The 14,606-nt window shown below is 43.9% G+C and overlaps 2 protein-coding genes across 2 annotated transcripts; both read left to right on the top strand.

Annotated features, from left to right (window-relative positions):
• The first annotated feature begins 5,103 nt into the window (after positions 1 to 5,103).
• EMB2770 (pre-mRNA splicing factor-like protein) lies at positions 5,104 to 8,502 on the top strand. Its single transcript, XM_088965413.1, has one exon. It carries the CDS (start codon positions 5,180 to 5,182, stop codon positions 8,240 to 8,242), a length of 3,063 nt encoding a protein of 1,020 aa, XP_088821539.1. The 5' UTR covers positions 5,104 to 5,179; the 3' UTR covers positions 8,243 to 8,502.
• Positions 8,503 to 9,440: 938 nt separating this feature from the next.
• Positions 9,441 to 13,585, top strand: LOC148875813 (uncharacterized). Its single transcript, XM_088965800.1, has 6 exons — positions 9,441 to 9,589; positions 10,876 to 11,107; positions 11,780 to 11,978; positions 12,097 to 12,434; positions 12,553 to 12,903; positions 12,986 to 13,585. Exons 1-6 carry the CDS (start codon positions 9,441 to 9,443, stop codon positions 13,583 to 13,585), a joined length of 1,869 nt encoding a protein of 622 aa, XP_088821926.1.
• The last annotated feature ends 1,021 nt before the right edge of the window (positions 13,586 to 14,606 follow it).

Raw genomic sequence — 14,606 nt, 5'->3', positions numbered from 1 at the left:
AAGCTCGGATAAAACAATACTTGGAAAAAGATCACCTAGGAAAAAAGATCAACTTCATTAACAGAGTTTTGTACAACGGGCTAGACAAAAAAAAAGAGAGAGAGAGACTGAGCTCGCATGCTCGGAATACAAAGGCAATCACTTCGGGGGCTCTTCATCCCCACGAGAGACCTCCTCAGGAGCTTCGGGCTGGTCAGGGGCGTCCGCTTTTTGGTCATCATCCTCCACCTCTGAATCCGGATCCTCTGTGGCTTGTCGAACTATCTCACCCGTCATCCGCGAGGTGGTGATGGTGCTTGTGTTGAGCTCGGGGTACATGTGCCCTATCAGCCACCTGCTGAGCTTGAACCAATTGCGGTAGGCCTCTCCCAGAACGACATCAAATTTATCGAATTGGATGTACTCCGCTACTGCCTTGACCTTCGTCTCCTCTATCGCTTGAGTGAAGATCTCGGTCTTCTCTTCGATGTCCACCTTGAGGAACTCCACCTCGTGCAGGAGGGTCTCCTTATTCTCCTTAAGGCCATCTGCCTCCGCCCTGAGGGCGTCCAGCTCACCCCTTAACACACCCTTCCCGCGCGTCAGCTCCGCTTTGAGGACCTCTATCTCGCCCCTCAGCACGTTATTCTCGTGCGCTGGCTCGTCCTTCTCTGCCGTCAACACCGTAATGATGCCCCTCTGGGCCATGGCACCACTCTCCAACCGGTGTATCTGCTCCTGAGCCATTCTCAGATCGGTATGAGGGGCACGGGAAGACTCCTCGGCAGTTAGAGCTCGCTTCAGGTTCATATCGGACTGAAGAGCGAGGGCGTGCACGGCGGAGTTCGCCTGACAAAAGAAGTTAGTTAGTACCAAAGAAACGTGTATATGAAAGAAAAGGGAAGACAAGAGAACTTACCACCATAGTGTGGGTGGTAGCCCGGGCTCCGAGTTGGGCAGGGTTGAGCATTTTGACCCAGACTGAAATTTCCTCAGAGTAAATGGTCCCCTTGCTCTTTCGAAGACCGCACTAGGGTACCAAGATACTTCGGCTCTCATCTGGGCTCCCCGAGCTGGAAACCGCCATCTCGGTTGTACGGATGGGCCCGACGGAGACCTCAGCCGCTACGTCGGCAGCCCCGGTGGCCGCCTCGGCTTCAGCTGCTGCCCTCGTAGTGAGCTCAGCCGAGGTCTCGAGCTCTCTTGGTGGTATGGACTCCTCCAAGTCAATGATCGGAGGAGCCCCAGGGAGCTCGGGCTTGGAAGTTGGAGCCGGTAGAAGCTTGGGCTCGGGAGTGGGGGCTGGCAGTGACTCAATACGGGCTCTGTTAGCAGTCTGCTTCTTCCTGCCGTTCATATGCTTGAAGAGCCGATCTCCCTTGAGCTTGTCTGCCTCCATGGGACCTGCAGTAGAGCTCGACATTAGTACTCGAGTAAAAGAAAGGAGTGGGCCAAACAACTAAGGTACTAGCTCGCATGGCGTCCGCGCGTAGATCGTATGCAACCCGAGCTGCGCCTGGCAGAATCGAGCAAAAAACCGGTCCAGCCTATGAGCTGGCAGGCAAGAAAGTTCAGACTCCGAGCCAAATCCACCCGGCAGACTGCAGACTCCCCGCGCTAGGTCAACACCCCTATCACGGGGAGTGGGGGGCAATTGATGTAGGGTGATTTGGACCGATCTCGTAGCACGGGGACACGTGGACATGACCTGGCATAAGTGACAATTCAGCGTGACAGCCTGGCCAGTACTCGGCGCAGCAAACTCGTCGACGCCCGGCCAGATGATTCGGCGGGTGTGATAGCTCGTCGAAAGGCAAGGCCCAGCTCACCCCGAACCTGAGGGTGGAGCACCCCAAGCTCCCCCATGGCAATGGACTCGAGCTCCTCCTGAGACCAGAGCTCTCCCTTCCTTAGAAGGAAGCACCCCAACTTTTGGCTAAGTGTCCCGAAGGAGAAACACCTCGAGGCAACACCATCGAGACTCCTGTCCGAACTTGCTTAAGGCTTGCCTCCAGTACGGGCACCTCGACACCTCAGTGCAAGGCAAACTTGCCCCAGGTGGTTCGGTGTACAGTAGCTCGGCAGACTGCAGGGAGATCTTCCTGACATCCATACCTATCGGATCCGGTGGCATGGCTCGGATCCCTTGTCATCTCTGAAAAGCATGGCACGCCTATCGAGTCCGTACCTTGCAGTAGCAGCCTGTAGCAGCAGCCTACACCTGCCACACCTGCCCTGGCAGTAACAACTAGGGCAGTGGCGGTTATGCCTGATGTGACCGAGCTCTGGTGTAAAAGGACCTTGACCCTCACGAAGCAAAGTTATTGAAGCTAGCACTTTCAACACTCTTAATTATGTGTCTTCTTTGAGTTTTCCTCAGAGTTCTAACATAGCCATCGGAGTGTTCCCTCCGGGAGAGCTCCCCGGGAACCCTTCAACTTCTTCTTCCTCTCAAGTGTCGTCTATCACAACTAGGAGCCAACTCTCAGCCAGATAGGAGTGCCCAGATTGTGCTGCATCATCAGTATCAAGATTCACTAGGAACATAACCAACACGATTCTGCACAGAACCATGTGCCTGATGCAGGCCAGAGAACTAAAATATGGAGAAGAAGAAGCCTGCTCCGCATGGCCTTGCAGGAAGTAGTAAATTATGGAACCGACAATTGGGATTTTTAAATCATTTTGAAGTTATACTATGGAAGACAACTAGTAACTAAGAATAAAAGCAGACTATTCCCCTCAACACTCAACAGATAGGTTGTGTCACTTTCGGCAATTCGTTCCTGTCAAAAAAAAAAAAGTGAGATCATAATCTCCTACAATATTGCTCGCCATCGAAAGCCCATCTCTCCTCTTTACTCTTCTTCTTCGAGGAAGTGAAGATGCTTCCCTACCAGAGTGGGCATACCTTCCAAGCGAACGATACCAGGTGATAAACTTTTCTTTTCTGCAACCTCTTCTTTTTCTATCTCATCGTCGTTCTTGTAAATGAATCAAGTGTGCTTCCCTGTAAACCCCGACATTTTCTTCTGGTCCACGTTCATCTTTCTCAGCAATGACCAAGTGACCAGAGTCTTTCGAGATTCAACGACCTCTTTGTTCTTTCCATCCATCCCCATGACAAACTGAACACGAAAATAGATTTGATTTTAGAATTCAATTGGATAGGAGGGAAAAAGAACAATCGGTCAGTCAACGCCACCTCTTCTATCATTCCTTCACTAAGAAAGGAGAATAAGGTAAAAAGAAAGAAAAATGGTAAAGTCTAAATATTATCATAAAGGTTAGTGTTGGTATTATGAAATTACTTAAATTGCACTTAATCTCACGCGATGGCTTTGACTGACGGTGAGTTAAGCGGTAGGTATCAGATTGTCGCAAATTGAAAGTTTGGGCATTGGATTGTTGCATTTTAAAATCCGAGGACCAAATTGTCACTTGAGCCAAACTATAGGGTACTAATTGGAAATTTTTTCTAAAATATAAAACAATTGTATAGTCTTATGTATTTCTATTATTTAACTTTTACCTAACAAAGCCTGTACATCTCACAAGCTCCGGCTAGTTACACATATACCCTATCCGTTGCCATTCCTATTTCGTAGTCGATATTTGCACATATACCCTACCTGTTGCCATTCTGAGATTAGATCTGTTCCTCACACACGACACCTCACACCGACCTCACAAGCACATCCCACCATGCATTAAGAACATCTCCCATGCTTAAACACTATTATTCATGGGAGATATTCCTAATGCATGGTGGGATGTGCTTGTGAGGTCGGTGTGAGGCGCCTTATATGAGGAGTAGATAGGGGTATTCACATTAAATGTCAAACCGGCCAAACCGGCCCGACCCAACCTGAGTTGGTTGATTTTTCAAAACCATTGATCAGTTTCGGTTCGTGTGAGAAAATAAACCGACAACTCGGTTCAGTTTCGATTTTTAACTTTTCATACATAAAAACTGAAACCGAATCGAATCGATCTTGTATGTTTAAGTAATTACTAATTAATCCTACCCTATATGTTAGATGTTGATATATTTTATTTGTGTTTTGTTTGAACTTTGAAAAAATGTTTATTTATGACAAAAACTAAAATTGCAAAGTCAATACAAATATAATACAATGGTACAATATTTAATTCAATTTTGTATAAATTTGTACATATATATAGACAAAAAATTCAATTTTGCATAAAAAACTAATTGATTTAAATATATATTTGATTTTGCATAAAAACTAAAAATAAATAAACTTAAATATTAATAGATATTTAGATATAGATATTTCAGTTTAAAATATATATAAAAACCAACTAAACCGATAAACCGACCTTTCATATTTGGGTTAATTTTGCTTCAGGGTTGGTCGATTTCAATTTAGTCAATAAATAAACTAAGTTGGATCGATTGAAGAAAATGACTCAAATCAATCCAACCCGACCCGTAAACACCTGAGTAGCCATTCCTACTTCATAGCGAACTATAAAGGTTGGGTTAACTTTGGTTGTTGGGGCCCAAACAGCATAAGTTGTTGAAAGAAATTTCTGGGCTGGGCACGTTCTAGGCAATTCACCCATTCACGCCCATGCTTTGATATTTAGTCAAAATAAATTGAGATATAATTATTAATTTATCCATTTTCATGGTAACTTGGCATTCTGAACAGCCTATGCTGTTGCCCCCAACAGCTAAAGTTTTTCTATAAAATTCCATTTGAGAAAAATATGGAAGAAATACGGATACACCCGTTGCAGAATTCTGAATTCTAACCCTCCCCTATTATTAGCCCCTCTTCCCTATAAATCGCATACTGCCCGTGAATTTGGCATCAATGCACGGTGAAGATGCAATTCCCCTGTACTATTGTCTTATAAAATTCTGATCTATGGTGATTGGTCTGGTGGTCTGGTTGTAGATTTTAGCTATATGACGTGTTATGCAGTGATTGGATGGTACATTCGGTGTCTCACTAAGACGGTGAAGCTAGCAACAGTGCAAAATATATAAAAACAGGCTCGCCTGAGAGAGGCTCCATTTCTCTCGAAGCGACTGAGAGAGGCTCCATTTCTAGGCTCGCCTCTCCCGACGGTGGTATCTAGCGAGCCAGGTTCTTCTCAGGTATTGCCATTAGCTTATCCATTTATTTATTTCTTCCTTATTTTCTGCTTCTGATAATAAACAGCAGTCATGGTTTTCGTCTCATCTCTTGACAACAAAACCCTATTTCTCAACCTTAACCCTAGTTCCACAACGATTGAAACCCTTAAACTTAAAATAGAAGAGAAATCCGGAATCCCTGCCAATCTCCAACGTCTGTTCCTGTCGTCGAGGCGGTTGATTGGCGATGAATCTTTAAATGTTTCTTATCTTGGTGTTCGGTCGGATTCAACCCTTACCCTTCATATCCCTCTGTTGGGAGGGATGCAAGCTCCTGTCCTCCCAAAACCAAAACTGGAGTTCCTCAACACCAAACCCCCTCCGAATTATGTGGCTGGTCTCGGTCGAGGTGCCACGGGTTTCACAACCCGGTCTGATATTGGTCCTGCGAGGGCTGCGCCTGATCTCCCCGATAGGTCCGCCACCACAATTGGCGGTGCCGCTGGCGTTGGCAGGGGAAGGGGGAAAGGACCTGGTGGTGAAGACGAGGAGGAGGAAGAAGCAGACGACAAGGGTTATGACGAGAACCAAAAGTTCGATGAGTTCGAAGGGAACGATGTTGGCCTTTTTGCTTCTGCGGAGTATGACGAGGATGATAAGGAAGCCGATGCTGTTTGGGAGAGCATTGATAAAAGGATGGACTCTAGGAGGAAGGACCGAAGGGAAGCCAGGTTGAAGCAGGAGATTGAGAAATACCGAGCGTCGAATCCCAAGATCACAGAACAGTTTGCAGATTTGAAGAGGAAGTTATACACTTTGTCGGTGCAGGAGTGGGACAGTATTCCAGAGATTGGAGATTATTCATTGAGGAATAAGAAGAAGCGGTTTGAGAGCTTTGTGCCGGTGCCGGATACACTGCTTGAGAAGGCCAGACAGGAACAAGAGCATGTTACCGCTCTGGATCCCAAAAGCAGGGCTGCTGGTGGAACTGAGACTCCATGGGCTCAGACTCCTGTAACAGATTTAACTGCTGTTGGAGAAGGGAGAGGGACTGTTTTGTCATTGAAATTGGATAGGCTCTCCGATTCTGTCTCAGGGCTAACAGTGGTTGATCCCAAGGGTTATCTTACTGACCTCAAAAGCATGAAGATTACAAGTGATGCAGAAATTTCGGACATCAAGAAGGCTAGGTTGTTGCTCAAATCCGTTACACAGACAAATCCAAAACACCCACCAGGATGGATTGCAGCTGCACGGCTTGAGGAAGTTGCAGGGAAGATCCAAGCAGCAAGGCAATTGATCCAGAGAGGATGTGAAGAGTGCCCCAAGAATGAGGATGTATGGTTGGAGGCATGCAGGCTCGCTAGCCCAGATGATGCAAAGGCTGTAATTGCTAGGGGGGTGAAGGCAATTCCCAATTCGGTGAAGCTGTGGATGCAAGCCTCAAAATTGGAGCATGATGATGTGAACAAGAGCAGAGTTTTGAGGAAAGGGCTGGAGCACATCCCTGATTCTGTTAGGCTCTGGAAGGCAGTTGTGGAACTGGCAAATGAAGAGGATGCAAGGCTTTTGCTTCAGAGGGCTGTGGAGTGCTGCCCCTTGCATGTTGAGCTGTGGCTTGCACTTGCAAGGCTGGAAACTTATGAGAATGCAAAGAAGGTTCTTAACAAGGCAAGGGAGAAACTTCCAAAGGAGCCGGCTATTTGGATTACAGCTGCAAAGCTTGAAGAGGCTAATGGAAATACTGCTATGGTTGGGAAGATAATAGAAAGGGGTATCAGGTCTCTGCAAAGAGAGGGAGTGGTAATTGATAGAGAGGTTTGGATGAAGGAGGCTGAGGCTTCTGAACGTGCTGGATCTGTTGCAACTTGTCAGGCTATAATTCATAATACAATTGGAATTGGTGTTGAGGAGGAAGATAGAAAGAGGACATGGGTTGCTGATGCAGAGGAGTGCAAAAAGAGGGGTTCCATTGAGACTGCACGAGCCATCTATGCTCATGCGCTTACTGTGTTCCTGACTAAGAAGAGTATATGGCTCAAGGCAGCACAACTAGAGAAGAGTCATGGGACCAGGGAGTCTCTTGACGCTCTACTTCGGAAGGCAGTCACGTACAGGCCACAAGCTGAGGTTCTTTGGTTGATGGGTGCCAAAGAGAAGTGGCTTGCTGGAGATGTTCCTGCTGCTCGAGCAATTCTCCAGGAAGCCTATGCAGCAATTCCCAATTCTGAGGAGATTTGGCTTGCAGCTTTCAAGCTGGAATTTGAGAACCATGAACCAGAAAGAGCAAGGATGCTTCTTGCTAAAGCCCGAGAAAGAGGAGGCACAGAGAGAGTATGGATGAAATCAGCAATTGTTGAAAGAGAACTCGGGAATACTGAAGAGGAGAAGAGATTGCTGAAGGAAGGGCTGAAACTCTTCCCCTCATTTTTCAAACTGTGGCTCATGCTTGGGCAGCTAGAGGACCGGCTGGGTCGCCTGGAGCAAGCTAAGGAAGCTTATGAGTCAGGTTTGAAGCACTGCCCTGGCTGCATTCCACTTTGGCTCTCACTCACTAACTTGGAGGAGAAGATGAGTGGACTAAGTAAAGCTAGAGCGATCCTCACCATGGCTAGGAAAAGAAATCCTCAGAGTCCTGAGCTTTGGCTGGCTGCAGTTCGAGCTGAATCAAGGCATGGGAACAAGAAAGAAGCTGATATTTTGATGGCAAAGGCATTGCAGGAGTGCCCCACAAGTGGTATCCTTTGGGCAGCATCAATTGAAATGGTCCCACGCCCTCAAAGGAAAACCAAGAGCATGGATGCGCTGAAGCGATGCGATCATGATCCCTATGTCATTGCTGCTGTGGCAAAACTATTTTGGCATGACAGGAAGGTGGACAAAGCCAGAAACTGGCTCAATAGGGCAGTTACTCTTGCCCCAGATATTGGGGACTTCTGGGCCTTATACTACAAGTTTGAACTTCAGCATGGTACTGAAGAGAATCAGAAGGATGTGTTGAAGAGATGTATTGCTGCAGAACCAAAGCATGGTGAGAGATGGCAAGCAATTTCCAAGGCTGTGGAGAATTCCCACCAGCCAATAGAAGCCATTTTAAAGAAAGCTGTGGTTGCTCTGGGAAAGGAAGAGAATGCTGCTGAGAACAAACAATAGAATTTCCTTTACATGTAGTGTAGAGATTTGTGAAGCTTCTCATCTCTTAAATGTTAGTCGGAAATATTACTGGGAAGTGGGAACTTACTAAAAGACGTGGCATAGAATTTAGATTTATGTATTTTGCCTTTCAGTTCGATTTCTGAACACCAGAAGTTGTATCATTATCATTTTTATCGTGAGTCAGAATGTTGAGAGAAGGTTATTGACATATTTTTCTGGAATTTGAATACCGCTCAATCTATCGATCTTCATTTCAACATGTCTATAATTGTTAATGTATCATGTTAATTTCTTTCTGGTTTGTATCAATCCATTAGTCTTGGAAGGACAACATCGTTCTTTCTTTTAACGGAATCATCATGACTCATCCTAATTTTCCTCGTTCCTATCTGTTTTTTGGGTATGGGTGAAGTACAGGCGATAGAACTGACTTGGGCAAATTGTCTCTGTTTTGTTGTAGATGGGTGTCCTGCCTAGGCTGTTATTGAACCGCCTGACAACTGGATCATCACCTGTGGTGAAGGAACCTATTCTACATACATATGTATGAATGGATAAACTTTGATATCAATAGACCATCGGTAGAAAGTAGTTTCGTCTATAAAATAAATTTGATAAGATTAAGTAAATCAGGTACCTATAACTGACAATCAATGACATATGTCGTATTGTCATATATGATGAGTTAGTTTTTAATAAAGAACTTAGCTTAAACGGTTAAACCTACTGACAAACGGAAAACCACTTAGGAATCTCCTTTTGTTTCTTAAAGATGGACTTTGTTATTGTCAACTCTTGGCAAGGGCTAAAGCTCAATTTGGGCAAGAGAGGAAATTGCCTCTGGAAAGGGATTATCCATGCTGTCACGTGGAGCATCTGAGAGGAAAGAAATAGGAGATTATTCGATGAGAATTACTCCTAGCTAATACCAGCACAGCTGGATGGTGAATAGTAAAACTTTTGAGGGTATCAATCGGAGTGACTTGCAAACTGTCAACCTCTCCCTTTCACCCTCAATCTTTCTTTATAAGCAAGTATCAAGCCAAGATGAGAGAGGGAGTACATTCTGAATTTTGATGACAGTTTCAGGAAATCTTTAGAGGGCAGCTTAGATGCAGGAATTAGAGGTCTGGTTCGTAGATCAAATGGCAACTTGACTTGAGCCTGTAGTGGTCCTTCCAGGGCTGCTGATGCGATGGAAGAAGAGACAGGGGCCCTCCTTGAAGGCCTCAGGATTGCCAAGTCGCAGCAACTTAGTTCCATTGCAGTGGAAGGAGACTTGAGGAATGTCATAAACTGGGATTCTGGACAGACCATCGACTTTTGGAAGCTCTCCCACCAGCTGTTAGAAATCAGGGAGCTTGGCTCTTGCTTGCGTTGTAGTTTTAGATGGATTCCTAAGAGTTTAATCAAGTGGCTGATAGCCTTGCTAAATCTGGGCTGAGAAGGGACTTCTTGTATAGTGCTTAGTGCACATGCTTTGCCAAATGTGTAGTGGGCTGTCTTTCTGTTTTTGTTTTGCTGACAAGGCCATGTACATCCCTCCCTTGTTTAATGAAATCAGTTATCTTTTCTCAAAAAGATGGATTTTGTCATTCAAGTCAATATAGGAGTAGGGATGTATTGCTCTTATGCAGTTTTATTAGACTTTTTGATTAATCTATTTTTAATTTATTTTTTTCAGAACTCAGAACCCAACTGGCCTGTTATTCGGATTCTTTTGGCTTGTGGTCAATAGTAATGTTGCCTTATCTAAGGGTTTTTCTTTTTTCTTTTTTTTTTTTTACATTTTCATTATTCTCCCAAATTTAAATGTTTAATCAAAGGACAAGTCTTTAGTCTGCCACTAGGCATTTGAGATTAGGGTGCGTTAAGTTTGCGGACAGGACCAGAATCAAAATCCCCAGAAACCAGGATCACCTATTCCTGGCGCCTGTTTGGTTCAGTCAGGAACCGGAACCGGGTTCCGATTGTTGCTATTTGGTTCAACCAGAAGCTGGAATCAGAACCAGCCAAATTTCCGATTCTGCCCCTGTTAAAAGAACCTCAAAAACAGCCACTTATTATATATATTTTCAACATATACACACATTGGAAACCTGCTAAGAAGTGCACATATGGAGAAAATATGAAAAAAAAAATGAAAAGAAAAGCACATAAACAAACAAAAAACACAAAAAAAAAAATCATTCTCCACCATAAATTTTTGTGAAATCATTGTTCAGCTCTGCAAACACAAAAATCATTGTACAGCTCAAAGAAAACAAATTTTTGTGAAATTGATGATGACTAGAATCTAATGTACTCTGGTTCAATAGTAATAGTAATAGCTGGTTTGCAAGGTTCTGAGGTTTCAAAGCACTGCCAATTAATTTGTCTGTCAACTGGCTAAGGTGATCTGGTGCAATGATAAGTGCCACATCTTGTTCCTCAGGTTGTGTTTTGGGTTGTAACTGGTCTTCAAGTTTATTTAGAGGTTTCTCTTTTTCAGATACATGTGCTTGTGATGCTAAATTTCCATCTGCTGCATGGGTTTAATCCATGTTATGCTGATAAAGATTCTGAGTTTGCAGAAAAGAATTTTCTGAAGGAAGAATATTAGGTTTCTGTTGGACTCATGTCTGATTCAGTGTTTCTTTTTCTGGTACTGGAGCTGCCTTAACTAGACAAGGTGGTATTGCTGAAGAGAATGTTCCAGTGGGACTGACACTTAGAGATTTGAGTAGCATCTTGATCAGTGGTTCAGAACCTGCACTTGGAATTGGGGGCCATGGAAGATCATTTCCACCTTCTGCTACCCGCATAAAAGGTCTTCTGATCATATTTCCCCATTCAGTCTCTGTTCCTGATACAGCAACAAAAGTGAATCCATGATCCCCAAAACTGACCTAGGCACAAAAGAATAAATACATGTCATGCTCTTCTTGGCAGTATAGTACCCTATTCTTATTTTCTTCAGAAAGATGCACTTTGTATAAATGGGGTGAACAGTGGGCGGTAGCTTTTATATATCCACAGTGTGCAGACCCATGGTACTCATGGGGCTGTTATAATTTTGTTCTGTTTCTGCAGTTATATTCAAATCTATAAGATGGATAAAAAGATCTGCTAATTTTACATGAGTTTGCTGGTTCAGGGCTGGGTTTCAACCTGTGATAATTTTACATGAGTTTATTTTTATTTGTCTGTGCCATTGTTTGCTTTTTATTGCATTTGTTGGCTTGTAATTTGTGCTCCAAGCCTTGGAGCAAGCTTTGTACTATCTTTCCATCTGCTTATTTTCTGAGTGTACTGGTTCTTTAATGAATTTATTGTTGATTACCCAAAAAAAAAACATTAATGGTGTTTATGAAGAGTAAGCAAGGGGTTCTGTGCTAGGAGACAACCTAACATGAGGAATTATCACTTTTGTACTTAGTATTCTTTCAACATTCATAATTAATAAAAGCTGCTTGTAAATGTATTTCATTATTAATTCCATTATAAAAGTTTCAACCTTATTTACAGATTCATAGTGTTGAATGTGCTTATTAGTTATTACAAAAGAATATTGATTTTACTGGGGTGTATGGCCCAAATGATGATGCTGAAAGGCAGAACTTCCGGGAGGAGCTGGGCAGAATAAGGAGTAGGGGTAATATTCCCTGGTGTATAGGCGGAGATTTTAACATTATAAGATTCCCACAGGAGAAAAATAGAGGTGTGAGAAGGACTACGGGGATGCGGTCTTTTGGTGAGTTTGTTTACAGACGGTCTGGTGGACTTGTCGTTGTCTGGTGCTAAGTTCACTTGGACTAATAACCAAGGCGATCCTACTTTAGTTCAGCTTGACAGATTCTTGGTGTCAACAGAGTGGGAGGAAAGTTTTCCTAACTTGTTTCAGGAAGCTCTACCAAGACCTGTGTCTGATCATAGGCCTATTCTTCTCAGGGGGGAGGGCCTGAGGAGGAAGCCAGGTCCTTTTCGGTTTGAACACTTGTGGTTTCAGGAGGCTGGGTTTGAAGAGAAGTTGAAGGAGTGGTGGTTATCTTTTGAGGTAGAAGGCTCAGGATCTCATATTCTTGCAAAGAAGTTACAGATGTTGAAAGAGAAAATCCTAGACTGGAAGAAAAACAATTTCAAGGCAGTAGAACTAAAAAAAGGAGATTTGTTAAGCACCATTGAAGAGCTGGATAGGAAAGAAGAGTTGGTGAACCTATCTGAAGAAAGAGAAGGCAGCTAGGACTGAGGCAAAATTGTGTTTTGACAAAGTAGCATATCAGGAAGAGATTAAATGGAGACAATGGGCTAAAATCTCTTGGCTGAAGGCGGGATACAGAAATACAAAGCATTTCCATGCAGAGGCTAATTGTCGAAGAAGGGAGAATACTTTGAAGAAGCTGCAGGTGGGAGACAGGATTATTGAGGAGGAATCTTCTATTAAAAGGGAGGTGGTGAAATTCTTCAAGAACCTGTATAAGGAGGTGTGGTCGGTACGTCCAGGTCTGAATGGGAACCTGTTTGAAGCCCTCTCCAACAATCAAAGAGAAGACTTAGCGAAACCTTTCTCAGAAGAGGAAGTATGGGGAGTTATTAAAAGTCTAGAGGGTGAGAAGACCCCTGGACACGATGGATTCACAATGCTGTTCAAGAAATGTTCAAGTTTCATTAAGCCAGAGGTGATGAGCTATGTCGGATTTCCACGAAAGAGCATCCTTAGAGTGTAGCTTAAATGTTACGTTTATAACTTTGATTCCAAAGGTTCAGAATCTGATGCGTATCTCTGATTACAGACCCATAAGTTTGGTAGGAGGTTTCTACAAAATTCTGGCGAAATCCCTTGCTAATAGAATGAAGATGGTACTTCCTGAGATCATTTCAGAGGTGCAGGGGGCTTTCTTGCCCAGTCGACTATTACTAGAGGGTGCTCTTATTGCTAATGAGCTGGTAAACTCGAAGTTAAGGAGTGGCAGCACTGGGGTGGTATGCAAAATTGACTTAGAGAAGGCTTACGATCATGTAAACTGGAGGTTTCTTGACTTGGTGTTGCAGAAAATGAACTTTGCCCAGAAATGGAGGAATTGGGTCAGAGTGTGCATATCCACTACCAAGTTTTCTGTACCTGTGAATGGGTCATCTTCTGGTTTCTTTAGAAGTTCGAGGGGTCTTCGACAGGGAGACCCCCTCTCTCCCTTGCCGTTTATTTGTGTGGTGGAGGCTTTAGCTAGATTAGCTAAAAGAGCTGTGGCTGAAGGCTGTGTGGAAGGTTTTAGAGTGGCAGAGGAAGGAACCGTGGTCCCTTTTTACTACAGAATGCAGATGATACTTTATTCTTTGTTCAGGCAGAAAAGGAGCAGTTAAGTAATCTTCGGATGATTCTGGTTTGGTTCGAGATGATCTCTGGATTACGGGTGAATTTTCAGAAAAGTGAAATTATCCCAGTTGGGGAGGTCAATAATATCCAGGATCTAGCTGTGGAGCTTGGGTGTAGTGTGGGAAAACTCCCTTTCAGGTTCCTGGGTCTTCCAGTTGGAGCAAAATGTCACTCCAAATCCATTTGGGACCCGGTGATTGAAAGGATAGAAAAGAAGCTAGGGGGTTGGAAGTCCAGGTATTTGTCCAAGGGAGCTAAGATTACTCTGCTGAAAAGTGTCCTAGCAAATCTACCTATCCACTTTTTATCTCTGTTTCCAATCCCAACACAGGTGGCTGAAAGGATGGAAAAGCTAGAAAGGAAGTTCTTATGGTGCAGGAAGGATGGTGAACAAAAGATCCATCAGGTTAAGTGGGATTCCACATGCAAACCCGTCTCAGCAGGGGTTTTAGGAGTAAGAAATTTTAGGCAGGTAAATACTGCTCTCCTAGGTAAATGGTGGTGGCTCTTTAATTCTAGCCCCCAAGCTCTCTGGAGGCGGATAATTGCGGAAAAGTTTGGAACTAGAAACTATGGATGGGATCCTGGACCTGCACCTTCGCCTGCTGGATGCTCAGTTTGGAAAGGAATTGAGAAGGTTTATCCTCTTTTTATCCAAGAGATTAGGCTAAATTTAGGGGATGGCAAGAGGATTAGTTTCTGGCTTGACACCTGGTGCAATGGTGTCCCCCTAATGGAGACCGTCCCATCTCTATTCCTTATAGCAGAAGACAGGAATGTGGTGGTGGCAGATCAGTTTGAGCGGCAAGGAAATACAGGATACTGGTGTCCAAATTTTAGGAGGCATCTCAAAGATTGGGAATTCTCTGATCTGTTAGAGCTGCTACAAGCGATTCAGGAATATCAACTGAACCCAAATCAGCAAGATACCAGAATTTGGAAATGGACTAAGGATGGGATTTTCTCAGTGAAGTCATTTTATTCAAATCAGAGTGCTGGTTCGGCTCA

Source organism: Nelumbo lutea, chromosome 1 (genome assembly GCF_056320005.1).
Source record: "Nelumbo lutea isolate HS-2025 chromosome 1, American lotus-T2T, whole genome shotgun sequence".
NCBI lineage: Eukaryota > Viridiplantae > Streptophyta > Magnoliopsida > Proteales > Nelumbonaceae > Nelumbo > Nelumbo lutea.
The sequence above is the reverse complement of the archived record's forward strand: the minus strand, read 5'-3'. Positions and strand labels throughout refer to the sequence as shown.

Bases quoted from the DNA above. Each gene is read 5' to 3' on its own strand.
- EMB2770 (XM_088965413.1), top strand. From the start codon at position 5,180: ATGGTTTTCGTCTCATCTCTTGACAACAAAACCCTATTTCTCAACCTT.
- LOC148875813 (XM_088965800.1), top strand. From the start codon at position 9,441: ATGGAAGAAGAGACAGGGGCCCTCCTTGAAGGCCTCAGGATTGCCAAG. The intron at 11,108-11,779 runs GTGAATCCATGA...TGTGCTTATTAG, and splicing joins TTCCTGATACAGCAACAAAA to TTATTACAAAAGAATATTGA. The intron at 12,904-12,985 runs GTGATGAGCTAT...TTGATTCCAAAG, and splicing joins CAAGTTTCATTAAGCCAGAG to GTTCAGAATCTGATGCGTAT.